Source organism: Harmonia axyridis, chromosome 7 (genome assembly GCF_914767665.1).
Source record: "Harmonia axyridis chromosome 7, icHarAxyr1.1, whole genome shotgun sequence".
NCBI classification, from domain to species: domain Eukaryota; kingdom Metazoa; phylum Arthropoda; class Insecta; order Coleoptera; family Coccinellidae; genus Harmonia; species Harmonia axyridis.
Window position 1 is genome coordinate 10,171,420 of NC_059507.1, and position 14,576 is coordinate 10,185,995.

Genomic DNA, 14,576 nt, shown 5'->3' on the forward strand with positions numbered 1-14,576 from the left:
AATAATGAAAACAAAGGGTATTAAATGAAGACTTGCTTTCATTTTTGTGTGAGCGAATTGAAAATATCCAATGAGTTCATAAACATCTCTTGAAGGATGGAAAAATTTGTCGAATACCTGTTTCATTGAAAAGTTTATAATAGTCGGGAAGAAGTGGAATAAAATTGATACAGTTTTTTTCTAGACTATTTTAGTCATGATAATATATTTATTTTATAGAATCAACAATAAAAGTTTTTAAAACCATAACAATTTAGTATACATTGAAAAAACATAGAACTAATTTGTACAAAAAATAACATTTACCTTTCGAAATATCTTAGACAGAATAACAGTATATTGAAGAAATTCAATTATATTTTACAAAGAGTTCAGTTAATATTAAATAATAAATTTCTTAACTCCATAGAATACTTTAATGTAATTCATTGTTTAGGCATCTATTACTCAATTGAAAACTACTGAATTTTCAAACAGTAATCTATAGATTAAATATTGAACTATTACTGACTTTCTATCGAGCATAAACGACATGAGACGTAATGAAGATGGTCCCATTTTAAATCTAGTTATTATAAATGTTAAATATCTATTGAAATTCACTGGGAATAATAATTAATCACTTTACCATTCCTGAAAGAGAATCAATCAATTAATTCTTTTTTGGAAATAAAGTAAACCATATTTATAATTTCACCTTTGAACAAGTTTGATGGAACTCTTCAAACGAAAAATTCACATTTGCTTGTTAAATCATACTCCAATTCCTCATTTTTGTACATATCAATCATTCTTTGGATATCATGGGATAACATTTCCAACTGTTTCTCATGTTGCAATTTGAGTTTTTCCCTCTGCTTTGCATGTTTGATAGCTGCAGTTTTGTGTTCATCTAAGAAACGTTTATCATTGGTTTGTTGCTTTTCTTTCAATCTGCGTTCTTTGTCCTTTTTTGTTTTCAAAGTTTTATCATTGGCAACCTGAAAAAAATATTGATTAATTTCGTAGAAAACTTTCGAATGACTTTCTGCAACCTCTTTTGCGGTTTCAACGGAAATCTTAGCTTGACGAGTGTTCATTTCTTTTTTGTCTCTATCCTGTCTAGCTTCCAGCAACTTCATTTGACCTGCTTGTAATAACTCCATATGTTTTCTCATAATGTCTCTTTGATCGTCTAGCTGAGTTCTCAGGAACTCCCACTCTTGCTTTCTGTGCCTCTCCATCAAACCACTCCATTCTACAGTCTGCTCTGATACCAGTTTTCTAACAGACGGATCATTGACAAGATCACTTTTGCTAAAACATACAATAATCACAAAATCTGAATTATTGCCAGAGATGGTGATTTAGAGCCTACTCGAAGAGATTCTTGATATTTTGTTTGCTGTGTTCTCTAAAAGTATGTTTTTTGATTTTCACAATGTATAAAAATATCGAATTTTGAATTGCAAAATGGCGAATCTGTTTTTCCATTTAAGAAATAACATTTGTATACAGAACAATGTTGAAATAATTCTTACTTCTTGCCCTTGCAAAGTTTATCAATGGCACTGCATTGTGATTTTTGAACAGCCATCTTCTCTTTAGTTTGCTTTTTCTTCATAGCGTCAAATTCTTTTTGATGTTTTTTGGTAGTTTTTTGAAATGCTTTATCTTGCCTTATTGTTTCAAAGGTGATAGGCTCAAAAACTAATGGCTCTGCAAAAAAATGGTTATGCAAAAGAATAAATAGAATACAATATCTTACCTTCTTTTTTCTCCTCTTTGACATCTTTTTTGGTATCCTTACTATCAGTCACCTAAAGAAATATTCCAGTTATTTTCCAATCATAGAAAAACAACTATATACAGTGGAGAACAATTTTTCGCCTCTAGATTTCAAAATTTCTGATGGCAAACTGCATTTCAGGTCATTCTGAAATTTAGTGGCGGTCTTTCAGTCTGTGCATCTTAATATTCTTGTAACAGCTGTATCTTTGAACATTTTTATCCAATTTTAGTATGTCCAGATATAGAGGATCACTACCATGTTCTAACGTGATATTCATATTTGACATTCTACTTAAACCTAACCTCTAAGACTAGTATTCCTATCCTTATGGTTTTCACCTTTCTCTATACTTCAGCAGTTTGATATTTACCTCTATCCCCATAGAAGACATTTGCTCATTTTGTTTCTTTTGGGCACCCATGAAACCTCGGGGATCACTCAATGCAGCCATGAAATCTTCAAAACCATCAGGAACATAAATTTTCAATTCGATGTTACAGAACAACATAGGTAGAGACATTGGGAAGTTTGCTTCAGTCCTCAAAGATATATGACGATAACCAGCTTGTAAACCATCCAAAGGTAAGATTCGTTGACCCAGTAACTTTCCTACAATATTGATAAGTGATATAACATTAGGAAAGGTGATTGATATCGAGAAGACCCACCGCTTTCATCATAAACACCAAAACGTAATACGGCAAGATCGGGTAGAACAATTTTTCTGAACAAGAATGGGTCTTCTTTGTAAACAGGATTCAGGCCGTTAGCTGGTACCATTCTGGTTTTGAACTCTTTCCTTATGGTATCCGTGGGTAAGCCATACATATCTACCTCAACATAAGTTCCCACTTTCTTGTCCGATAAGAATTGGCCTGCGATAACCTTAAAAAGCAAACAGTTGATTCTTCGGAATCCAATTGATCTTAAATTCAAAATCGTGAGGATGGTATCATTGGAAGATCAGTTTTATTTTTATTAAATTTTGATCTCTCAGTGTCTATCCATCAGGTTCGTGTGAAGGTATCTAAAGTCCATCCATGTAGTGACTTTTATACATAGTAATGTATAGTATAGTAACATTACAATTTTAGTTACTTACTTGTACAGAACACTGGGCAGCAATAACACCATCCACTGGACATTCAGCAAATGGATCAAAAGTACGATCATGGCGCCTCATGAAATCTGGTTTCAATAGATAACCACAGTTTCCGTTATATTCGAATTTTCCTTGATTCAACTGCATGGGCAGATCTGACGTTTGAAAGTTGAGTGAAACCATTTGGCAACCAGCATTCCAGAAAACCTAGTTCATCGAAAGTATCGTTGTCAACAAGAATAAATTCAATCGTTAAAATTCGATAATCTTACCTGAGGCATATAATTGGAGGAATTAGCTCTGGCACCGCTCGGATAAATCCTAGACATCTGCCTCTTGTTATAATTGACAAATTCAATAGCCTGCGTTCTCAGATAGTTCAAACCAGTAGGCTCAGAGAAACTGGACATGTTATGATGGATATTTTTTTCTTTAATTATAACAAAAAATTAAAATTTCGCAGAAAACAGATACTAAAACAAAAATACCTTCGGCCACATCGAATCCTTGAAATTTTACGGGTTGAGCGTAGTTTATCATGGAACTTAGCCAGGGATGAACATTGGTGGTTGAACCAGTGTATTGGACAGGTGGAGCTGCTTCCCCATCAGGTAGAGGAACTCCATCAGGGGCAGGAGTCTAATATTGAAAAGGAAATAACTCTTATAAATAACACCATTATATTATTTGGTTACGGACAGTTACGTTTATTTTAATATGATAAAGAAAAAATGATCGGACTATTTTTTTAGAGTGATTTCTGGAATGAAGTTGACATAAAAAATACACTAATATGATCAATTGAACTTCACTACAATTGTTTTAAGTATTTTTTACAATACACACCTCAGCTGAAATATCAGGAGGCAATGTTCTATCTGCAGATGCACTAGCATCTTCTTTCTCTTCATCTTCAATAACAAACTGTCCCTGTCTGAACAATTCCAGTTCCTGTTTCTCCACTTCAGGTTTCAATCTGTGGTAAAAAATTTTTTTGAAGCATAAAACAACTGCTTACAATTCAAAAGTTCTCAGATGAAATGAATTAAAGAAACATTTATTGTTTTATTTATATTTTGATGAATCAAAATGAATAGAAGAAGCACATCAAAATTTCCATGTTATACCAGTATAAGGAAATAAAAGAAAATTGAAATATTTGGAAAAAAATTATCAAAAAGCACCTTTTATTTTTTATGAGAATCTTCCTTTTCAAAGCTGACGGTGGTGGTAAAGGAGCACCAGGCTCTAAGGGATAATCATCCAAAGATTCTTTCAACAAAAAATCACCTGAAAATCGCTAGTGTAAAATCACTACTGCAAAAATTTTCATTTTATCTCACCCAAAATTTCATCACAATATTTGGCAAGTTTATGCTGTTGAGACTTGCAGCAATGATTTTCAAACGATAGGATGACAGGATAGTCTGACGTGACAAAAGCAGTGTCACGTATAGCATAAATCACATCCTTGAAGAGAATATCAGTGCACATTGCCCTTCCGTGCGTTATGATAGGTTCCTCATCTTCACCCCTACCTTAAATTCGATTGCCAATCAATTCAAACGGTCTTATATTCGCTTAAAGCTCTTACCATCCCAGCAATCAAGTTCAACGCAACGACATCCAGCCAGCAAAACTTGACGGTACATTTCTACAGAAGATTTACCGCCAAACTGACGACCGCTGAGGTATGTATTATGACTAGAATTAATGTAATACGCACAAAGAGGTTGATCCATGTCCATGTAAGTCACCAAGCGGTCCAAAAACACCGGTGCATTCTCATCCGACATGAGATATCTGAAAAAGTTTTTGGTAGTTTTTTTTACGAATATTTTGAAAATATATCAGTGGTTTGTACAAAGTACATATCATCAATTTTTTTGCGAAAAACGAGAAGTTATCCAAAATTCTTTTTTTGTTTTTCATTCGCCAATTGAAAATATTTACTTTCTATAAATTATTGTTTAAAGAATGTGAAAACCCCATAAAAATCGATGATTTGTAAGAAGAGATATGTATCACAAATTTCTTTTCGAACTGGGCAGCCACATGGTGGTGTTCCCTCTTAAGTGTCATTCTGATTGTATTCAAATTTTTCGTTTTTCCAAATAAATAATTACTTATTGGTCTAATCTCAATATTTTCTATCTCAACAACTCTGTAAAATTGATTCATTCAATTATTATTTCCCTCATTACCTTATAAATCCATCTTTAGATAGCTTATTTTCTTTGATGTTATCTTCGATTTGTTCGTATGTTGCAATTATTTCTGCTGCTCTCTTTTCATCGTACAATGGATACAATATCTCGTTCAAACGTGGATCTCGTTGTTTTTCATTCAAAAAGTTGATCAATTGATCCAAATTCATAGTTTCGCCTTTACCTTCAGTTCTGCATGATAGAAAGACTATAATGAGAATCTCATCCAAACAAAGAGAGGTGATTACTTTGATGACATCAAGAAAAGAGTCCGATAAACATGGGTCCGCAATCGCTTCGTTTTTATGATACAGGGTGTTGAAGTTGAATCAACTATTCACGGGAAATTGATAACATTAAAGTATAACCTTTGACAAATTCCAGCTGAATATCTTGAGAGGTGCAAATGCTATGAGGAAAAACTGAAAAAAAGCAAGCGACACCGCAAGACAAAAAAACGAAGCATTTGCGGCTTTACTTTTTCATTCCTTTCCATTTGATTAGGAACATATTTTCTATGGAAAATGGGTCCCAGTCGAATTGACTGAAAATTTAGTATAATGTAGTTTATGAAGTCCTGATCAAATGTCTCTATGGGCACAACAAGATCTAATGTACAGTTTTTGAGATACAGGGTGTCAAACATGCAGAGAGAACCTTTACCTTTAGAAAATCAATAATGTGGCAATTTTTTTGTTACAAAAAGTTGAAGATAATAATTACACTCTCAATATTGTCGACACGAGTTGTAATAAGAAGTTGTAAGACTCCGTATACAGGGTTATTAATAATTACATAATTTTTATGTAATTATTTAAACAAACTCAGTCAAACGCAAAAGCTCATAGACTTGCAGAATAAGTAAAAAACATATGATTTTAATATTGGGTGATCTGAGGTTACTATTATACGGGGTCTTCCATTTTTTTAGTTGTAGTAATTTAATTTTTTTCAGGAACATATAGAAAAATTAAACATAAAAGTAGAAAACTAAATATAATATGATCAGTATTCTGTGGCTCTTGTCTATTTGTTGCATCTTGTACGGATCCTGGTCGACCGCATGATGATGCAGCAATCAAGTGGGAGACTACTGCATTAAACGCATTTCTTACCAGTTCATACCATGTCTGTTAAGACATTGTAATTATGATTATGTACGGATTATTATTAACCGAATTATATGATCCGTACAAGATGCAACAAATAGACAATAGCCACAGAATAATGATCATATTATATTTATTACTTTTATGTTTAATTTTTCTATATGTTTCTGAAAAAAATTGAATTACTACAACTAAAAAAGTGGAAGACCCCGTATAATAGTAACCTCAGATCACCCAATATTAAAATCATATGTTTTTTACTTATTCTGCAAGTCTATGAGCTTTTGCGTTTGACTGAGTTATTAATAACCCTGTATACGGAGTCTTACAACTTCTTATTACAACTCGTGTCGACAATATTGAGATTGTAATTATTATCTTCAACTTTTTGTAACAAAAAAATCGCCACATAATTGATTTTCTAATAAAGGTAAGTAACAACCCTCTCTCTGCATGTTTGACACCCTGTATCTCAAAAACTGTACATTAGATCTTGTTGTGCCCATAGAGACATTTGATCAGGACTTCATAAACTACATTATACTAAATTTTCAGCCAATTCGACTGGGACCCATTTTCCATAGAAACCGTGCGGGGTCCTTTGCGATATTACATTAATCAATAAAAATATGGCTTACATTGATTGAAACAGTTCTTCTATGTCATTTCTCGGACATATTTTGTGATATAGCGCGTAGAACTTATCAAAAACAAAATCCTCCGGTTCAATAATGTCATTCTTTCCACTTGGAAGGCCCATTTCCGACAAACATTGATATACCAATTTTTCCGTTTTCCCAGAAGCAAAAGTCCGAGCAACAACTTTGACAGGAACTTTGCCCTTTGCATCAACCAGAAAAGTTAGTCTCATCCAGCTGCAAATGCAAAATTATATAATTCCTAGGAAAAACCCTCGAATAATTTATTTTTTCTGAACGAAAGTATTTCAAATTTATGTGAATATTCATCGTGAATCTGATATACAGGATGGCTCACATAAAATAGTCCAACCGAATATTTCCGTGAATATGATTTATTATTTTCAATAATAAGTCTATGTAATCATTCGGGGAATAGAAAACAAATAAAAAATCTGTCCGTCCGTCGTCCAGAACATTTCTCAGGAATTATAGGAGTTTTTTTGCATGAAATTTGGTCCCTATAAGCGAAAATACTAGTATAACTATACTCAGCTTGACGGTAACCTTGGCACAGAATATACCCTTCTGATGTGATATTTTAAGGACGCACTTCAATAGAGAAGAGTTTTAGCTAAGAATAGAGGACGACATTGATGAATTGGACCTGTGTTCAAGTCCACCGTGATCAATATTTTTTTAGCGTAAACATGATAACTTTCGTACGGGGAGAGACCCTTCGAAATTTTGTTTCTTGATAATGTCTAGAATGGGAAATGTTGCATAAAAATATTATAGTAAACCCACGAATTTGCAATCACAAGATATCCCCCGTGATCTATATTTTTTTAGCGTAAACATGATAACTTTCGTACGGGGAGAGACCCTTCGAAATTTTGTTTCTTGATAATGTCTAGAATGGGAAATGTTGCATAAAAAGATGATAGTAAACCCACGAATTTGCAATCACAAGATGTCCCCCTTCAAGAAAAAATTTTCCCCTGTTGGCGTTATCTGGACTGTTATGTGGGCGGCCCTGTATATTTTGACAAGTTGAGTATAGTTATTTTTTGTTAATATAGCTAATTTCTTATTAACTAATAAGACAAGTCTTCCTAATATCGATATTATTGATGGTAAATCATTGAATTTGAATTACCTTCAAATACATATTAAATTTTTCAAAAAATGTTATCTCGGTGAATAAGGTTAGTGTAGAGGCTGAAAATAAAACTTCGGACATGCTGAATAATTTCAAGTCATTTAAAAATTTACAACTATCTTAAGGTTAGAAGTTTTAGAATGTTACTGATTAGTGAAAAAAAAATTAATTTAAGTTAATAATCCAACAATAAAATGTTGCACCAATGTCATTTTCAACGAACAGTTTGTGTGTTGCAAGCTTTTTCTGTTCAGTTTTTACTGCATATACAGAGTGAGTAAAAAGAAACACACAAAATTCATATCTTGAGTATTTACTATTTTATAGAAAGCTACACAACTTTGAATGTAGAATTGAGGATAAACCCTCCTCCCATGTTAAACTCCTCAATTATACATGGAAATTTGAGTGACTTGAAATAAAAATTGACCTGTTCCAACATTATTCTACAAAATAGTATATACCTAAGATATAATTTTTGTTATTCACTCTGTATATGAATCTACCATGAGTGTAATTCATAAAACAACTCATTTTCGTGATAAGTATACTTCAATGGGTTGAACTGATGTAACAAATATATCTATAAGCTATGTGTAATAAAGTAATTACAACATTTAAGCTTTGTGATTCATTTCAATAACCATATAGAATAAAATTTATCATATATAATGATAATTAGATGTTAACCAATATTTTTTTCTATAATTTTAGGAAGACTATTAACAGTTTAGAACCATAAAAAAAAATGTAAAATCTGGAACATGGAATTGTAAGATGAGCTAAATAGAAAATTTTCTTGTGATAGATTTTTTTCCATACGGCGTCCCATATCAGCAAGTGATATAATACATTTATTTTAGCAATGACATGACGTCAGCGATCAAAGGAGCATGTAGTTGCCAGACTGTAAAAACAACACTTTTTATTGCTTAAAACGTATACTGTAAGATTAGGAGTTATTAAAATTTTTATGAAATTAATTTTTTAAATTAATGCTGATAAAAATGAGTATAGCAGATGAAAATTAAAGCAGAAACAACCAAAACCAAATCTTTATATGAATGAAATAAATACGCACGATCAAAATAAGTACAACAGCAACATAGCAAATATAAATAGTTGACAACACAAACTTTAGAAATTGCGTGTGTACATTTACAGGTGGATACAGTAGGAATCTCTAATTCGACATCCGTGACATTATGCCACTGCTAAAATAAATATACTATAATTGCTCAGTTAAATATTATATGAGTATTTAAACTTTTACATTGTGACTATTAAACAAAAGCGACTCACTGTTTCATCAACGCAGTTCTGGGGCAAATATTAGCCATTTTGTTGTTGTGAGTTATGCTCCTCAATGCAGCTTGCCACTCCTATTACCATGCCCATGCAAAGAATAAGAAACATGCATATAAATGCCAGATGAGCTGAACTCATTTATTTTTCATTAAGAATTGAATTGACATTGATTTTTCAAACAAGGGGAATCGATCTGATAGCATCAAGTTCTACATGGTTATAATTCATGGGTAAAATTACACACACACACACAAATATTTTGGGATTAATTTTTTATTTATATTCAGGTATCTTTGCTCTGTCTTCAAGTTAAAAGATGGTTGTGATATAAAAGAATTAGTTAAATCCAAAAAGCCTTGACTAGAAAACCCTTTTATACAGGGTGTCCCATAAGTGGCACGTCACAGTGACACCGGAGGTAGGTCAGCTAAAGAGGGACCTAACCAGCCTAACATGACCCCAGTAAAAGTTGCATGGTTTTCGAGTTATTACCAAATTACGTTTTTTAGTGAATTTTCACCTTTTTTAACATTGTCAGGGTCAGAATTCTGCTGGAAAGCTCTCGAAGCTTATTTTTTTTGTTGTAATGGAATCTTGAATAGTTATTTAAGATGACATGAGTATGATTCTGTCAAAAAGTTATGTGGATTTCCGTAAATTAATGGATAAATCTTGATTTCAATTGCTAGCAAAACGAGAACTTCGACTTTGGACACCTGCTGTGAAAAAAAAATCCTTGAAACAAAACGAGCAAGTAACATCAAAAAATTGGGCATTTTAGACAGATTTAGAAATGGTACAATACACGAATCTTATGCCCATAACACTAGGCATTTTCATCATTTTACCGATGCCCTACTTAACCTTAACTAAGTTGAAACTAGGAACCCCGCTATCAGGTAATTTTGCCGCTTGCTATGACATTACATTTGATACCGGGCTTTGTTATTATTTGTTAAAGTCACAATAGGGAAAAAGATGGATTAGGGGAAGCGAAAAAGGAATATTATTGAAAAAAAAGGTAAATTAATTAAAAACAGACTTAACTTTCGATTATTTATTTAATTCTTAAATCTAACTATCAGTAAATGTTCAAACTGTTTCCCTCGGACTTTAATGCATAAATGACACCGTTTTATAAAATTACGATTCAATTTTCTTAAACTAATTTCCGATATGGTCCGGGCTGCGTCAAATAAGAAGCGAGGAAGAATTGCGTGAACGCGTATTCGACGCAACCCGGACCATATCGGAAATTAGTTTAAGAAAATTGAATCGTAATTTTATAAAACGGTGTCATTTATGCATTAGAGTCCGAGGGAAACATTTTGAACATTTACTGTAAGTTAGATTCAAGAATTAAATAAATAATCGAAAGTTAAGTCTGTTTTTAATTAATTTATTTTTTTTTTCAATAATATTCCTTTTTCGCTTCCCCTAATCCATCTTTTTCCCTATTGTGACTTTAACAAATAATAACAAAGCCCGGTATCAAATGTAATGTCATAGCAAGCGGCAAAATTACCTGATAGCGGGGTTCCTAGTTTCAACTTAGTTAAGTAGGGCATCGGTAAAATTATGAAAATACCTAGTTTTATGGGCATAAAATTCGTGTATTGTACCATTTCTAAATCTGTCTAAAATGCCCAATTTTTTGAATGTTACTTGCTCGTTTTGTTTCAAGGATTTTTTTTTCACAGCAGGTGTCCAAAGTCGAAGTTCTCGTTTTGCTAGCAATTGAAATCAAGATTTATCCATTAATTTACGGAAATCCACATAACTTTTTGACAGAATCATACTCATGTCATCTTAAATAACTATTTAAGATTCCATTACAACAAAAAAAATAAGCTTCGAGAGCTTTCCAGCAGAATTCTGACCCTGATAATGTTAAAAAAGGTGAAAATTCACTAAAAAACGTAATTTGGTAATAACTCGAAAACCATGCAACTTTTACTGGGGTCATGTTAGGCTGGTTAGGTCCCTCTTTAGCTGACCTACCTCCGGTGTCACTGTGATGTGCCACTTATGGGACATCCTGTATACATAATATGTATATCATTTGAAATAATATATTTACCAATTATTGATTTTTTGGCCCCTAAATTATAATCTAGTCACCAATAATCTCTCACTTCTTTGACAGTTTTTCTGTAATAGTTGAAATATATTTCTCAGTTCTTTCATACTTCCAAAAAGGTTGCTTTGATTGAAAGCAAAATATTTCAAAACTCCCTCTCAAACCCGCCATTCACCAGGCTTCCGTTTTTGAGCATTCAGAGCACCTTCAAGTCGAGCAGTCGAATTCCGTGCTTGATTTACAGTCAGGCGGCCGAGTCCCCAGCTGCACAACTGTAAATAGACCGGAAGCCGGCTTCCAAGGAGCCTGGTGAGTGGGCACCATTAAAACAAGGACAGCATTTAACTAGAAAATCTCAGATCAAGCAACACTTCTGGCTTTCTTTAAGGTTTTTTAGCAAGTTATAAATTTGGATAAAAGGCAGTTGAATTTCAATTCAGCTCTCAAGTGTGATCAACTTAAAGATAAATCATGCAATAATATTGTCATTGTTTAATTTTGCAGGTCCATCAAAATTTCTATTCTATGAACATTCAGATACTTCAACTTCATTATGGTTTATGGCAAAACTTACTGCTTCTTCAAACAAGTCATTGGACAGAAGTTATTGGCTTTCACATTATGCGTAATTATTCGTAAACCATCCAGCCAAACCTTTAAACATGCTTCTTTAAACATACATACTTTATTTTACGTATTTTGAAGCGAAGTATGAAGTTTCATAACGAAACTTTAAAATTTAGTTAAAATAATCTGATTTCTAAATGAATTAACAAAGGTGTTTGAGAAATTAAATATCATAAGTTTACTATATCACCGCAAGACTGCAAAACTTGTTTCAAAATCCTTTACACCTAGTAAATTTCAGCCATATGACTCATAGTTAAGTAATGATTTTGTAGTCACTTCAGATCTTAATGATCTGACTGAACTCTAATTGCTTGGTCAAAGATCATCAATGTGTAAAGGATTTGAATAGTTTAATTTTTTTTCCTAAATTGTAGAAGTTGCAAAAAATGTCATTAATATTTTTTCTCTATCAATAAAATTACACAAATGATAACTATGAATGAATTCATTGTATTTTCAAAAATTACTTCACCAAATATCTTACCTTAGCAGTTTCAGCATTGGGACAGATCAAATGCTGATAATTTATATTTATATAATCTGTCCCGCTGCAGATGGTCAAAGACTTTTCTTCTACATCATTTCCATGCTTGCTCACGATAGAATTAAGTAGCCTTGAATCTTTAGGTAATCCTCCTGCACGAATATCACTGACTTGACATAGTTCAATAACATCGCCCTCCTGTAATATTAATAAAAATAGAGTGAATCTTTCATACGGTTTACAATGCCAATTGAACATAACATGTAGAAGACGCATTTTAAACTTTATCAGTGAATATTTTTTCATGTTGAGATGTGATAATCTTTCGGAAAATTTTATATCGACTGTAATGAAAAGTGTGCATGAATTTCAGATTTTTTTTAAGTTTGAGGGGAAAATTGGAAACTAAATGATTGGATTACGGAAATAGAAACAATCTAATACTTTCATCCCTAACAGGTAGGAAAGTCCAAAATAAACAATGATCTAAATATTTGATTCAATTCATTAACACTCAAAAATATTGACTTACCCTTCCTTCACTTTTCCAATAAATGAAGAACCCATATTGATCAACCTTAAAAAGTGCCTTTTGTTCAAGTTCAGTATTATCTTTCTCTTCCGTCCATCTATCAAATACACAACCGGTTGAAAGGCATTCAGGTACAGGTATGTGCCAATCAAACTCAAATTTTTTTGTCATTGTCGTCTAGAATAATGAAATTTTTTTCTCAATGAAATTGATTCTCCATCTCCCAAGCAGTGGCAGAAGATGTAACATAAACAAGTGCTGGTTTGAAATAACCTCCTTCGATTGCTTTGATGATGTACATGTTGTTTATCCGATTAATCTTCGATGCGTAACTTGAAAACATCAATTCCCGGCCAAAACATAATTAACTCCGCTGTCTGACGTTTCTCACGAACCTGACGTAACTAAAAATCAATGTATAATTCCACAGAGTAACCAATATAATGTTGGGTAACTCTTACAAAAAAATAACATCCGATATGCACGCGCCGGTAGATATGGATTAATTGAATTAATTCAATTATGGTCTTTGATTCAATTGTCAAGATGACAATAAACTGACCATAGAATTGAAAGCAAAGTTTCATTGAATATATTATTATCAAATTATTTCGAAATGTTAAGATATGAAACATTTAAAGATATGTAAAATGGTTCCTTTTTAATCCATACTTCTGTTTTTCTCCAAATCATTTCAACTCGAGGCTCAAAGCAATTGATTAACAAACCCGTAGAGTTATTATTAATTTTTTTTAAATGATTTACATTTTTTAGCGATAATATAATAATAATAGAATTTACTTAATCTACGGTTTTCTATGTCTGAGATGATGCAGAGACAACCGACTGATACCGGATTTGGGGAATCATCCTTCTATTATATATTTATTTTCGAAGCAAGATGAAAACCCTTAGAAAAATTTTGAATTATACCTCTTCATCTAATTTTTAAGTCACTACTATGCGATAGATTCGCATTACGACAAAGCTGAAAATTAACATGTTGGAGTTGCAAAAGTTCTCCTATATTTTTCAAAAGTAATAATTAGATTAAAACTCAAATTAAACTAATGATTAATTTCATAATTTCTGAAATTCTGACTGAATGTAATCTGTTTTTATAAACATATTACATATTTTCACAACAGTGTCTAATATACTGTTATAATTTACTACTCCAATATAATAATAGCAGGTATAGGTATTTTACCAAAAACAATGGCTAGGTATTGGGTAGATACGAAAAGTATTCTACAAGGGCAAACATTACTAGGAAATTATGAATTTTTAATTGATACTTCGGAAGAAGAAATAGGTACAAGGAGAAATATTCTTGAACATCCATAGAGTAATGAATTTTATTTTTAACTTACTTGAAGGACGATACATCTAATCAATTGGTCAAGACATAAATAACAAAATATTAAAGTTAAGTGAATCCTTTCAGCTTTTACGCTAATTCAATTGGGATAAATCAATACTTCACTCTGGTATATTGAAACCATAATATTGGTAGGAAGTTAATGTTATTTGCAATATTATAATTTCAAATT

General features: G+C 32.2%; 1 protein-coding gene across 5 annotated transcripts; it reads right to left on the bottom strand.

The window, feature by feature from the left end:
• Nucleotides 1–250: 250 nt before the first annotated feature.
• LOC123685153 (1-phosphatidylinositol 4,5-bisphosphate phosphodiesterase) lies at nt 251–14,535 on the bottom strand. Of its 5 annotated transcripts, none has more exons than XM_045624769.1 (20): nt 14,397–14,535; nt 13,024–13,200; nt 12,492–12,689; nt 9,292–9,371; nt 6,828–7,064; nt 5,078–5,272; nt 4,468–4,676; nt 4,217–4,411; nt 4,058–4,163; nt 3,720–3,849; nt 3,362–3,512; nt 3,146–3,303; nt 2,874–3,080; nt 2,440–2,656; nt 2,142–2,380; nt 1,748–1,799; nt 1,521–1,698; nt 1,035–1,296; nt 698–980; nt 251–633 (listed from the first exon to the last, which is right to left on the bottom strand). In XM_045624769.1, exons 2-19 carry the CDS (start codon nt 13,192–13,194, stop codon nt 723–725), a joined length of 3,243 nt encoding a protein of 1,080 aa, XP_045480725.1. In that variant the 5' UTR covers nt 13,195–13,200; nt 14,397–14,535; the 3' UTR covers nt 251–633; nt 698–722. The 5 variants fall into 5 exon arrangements, with proteins under 5 accessions (XP_045480725.1, XP_045480726.1, XP_045480727.1 ...); XM_045624770.1 differs by having other exon boundaries at nt 13,024–13,427; nt 14,397–14,524; XM_045624771.1 differs by lacking the exon at nt 14,397–14,535 and adding an exon at nt 13,485–13,567 and having other exon boundaries at nt 13,024–13,427.
• Nucleotides 14,536–14,576: the final 41 nt, after the last annotated feature.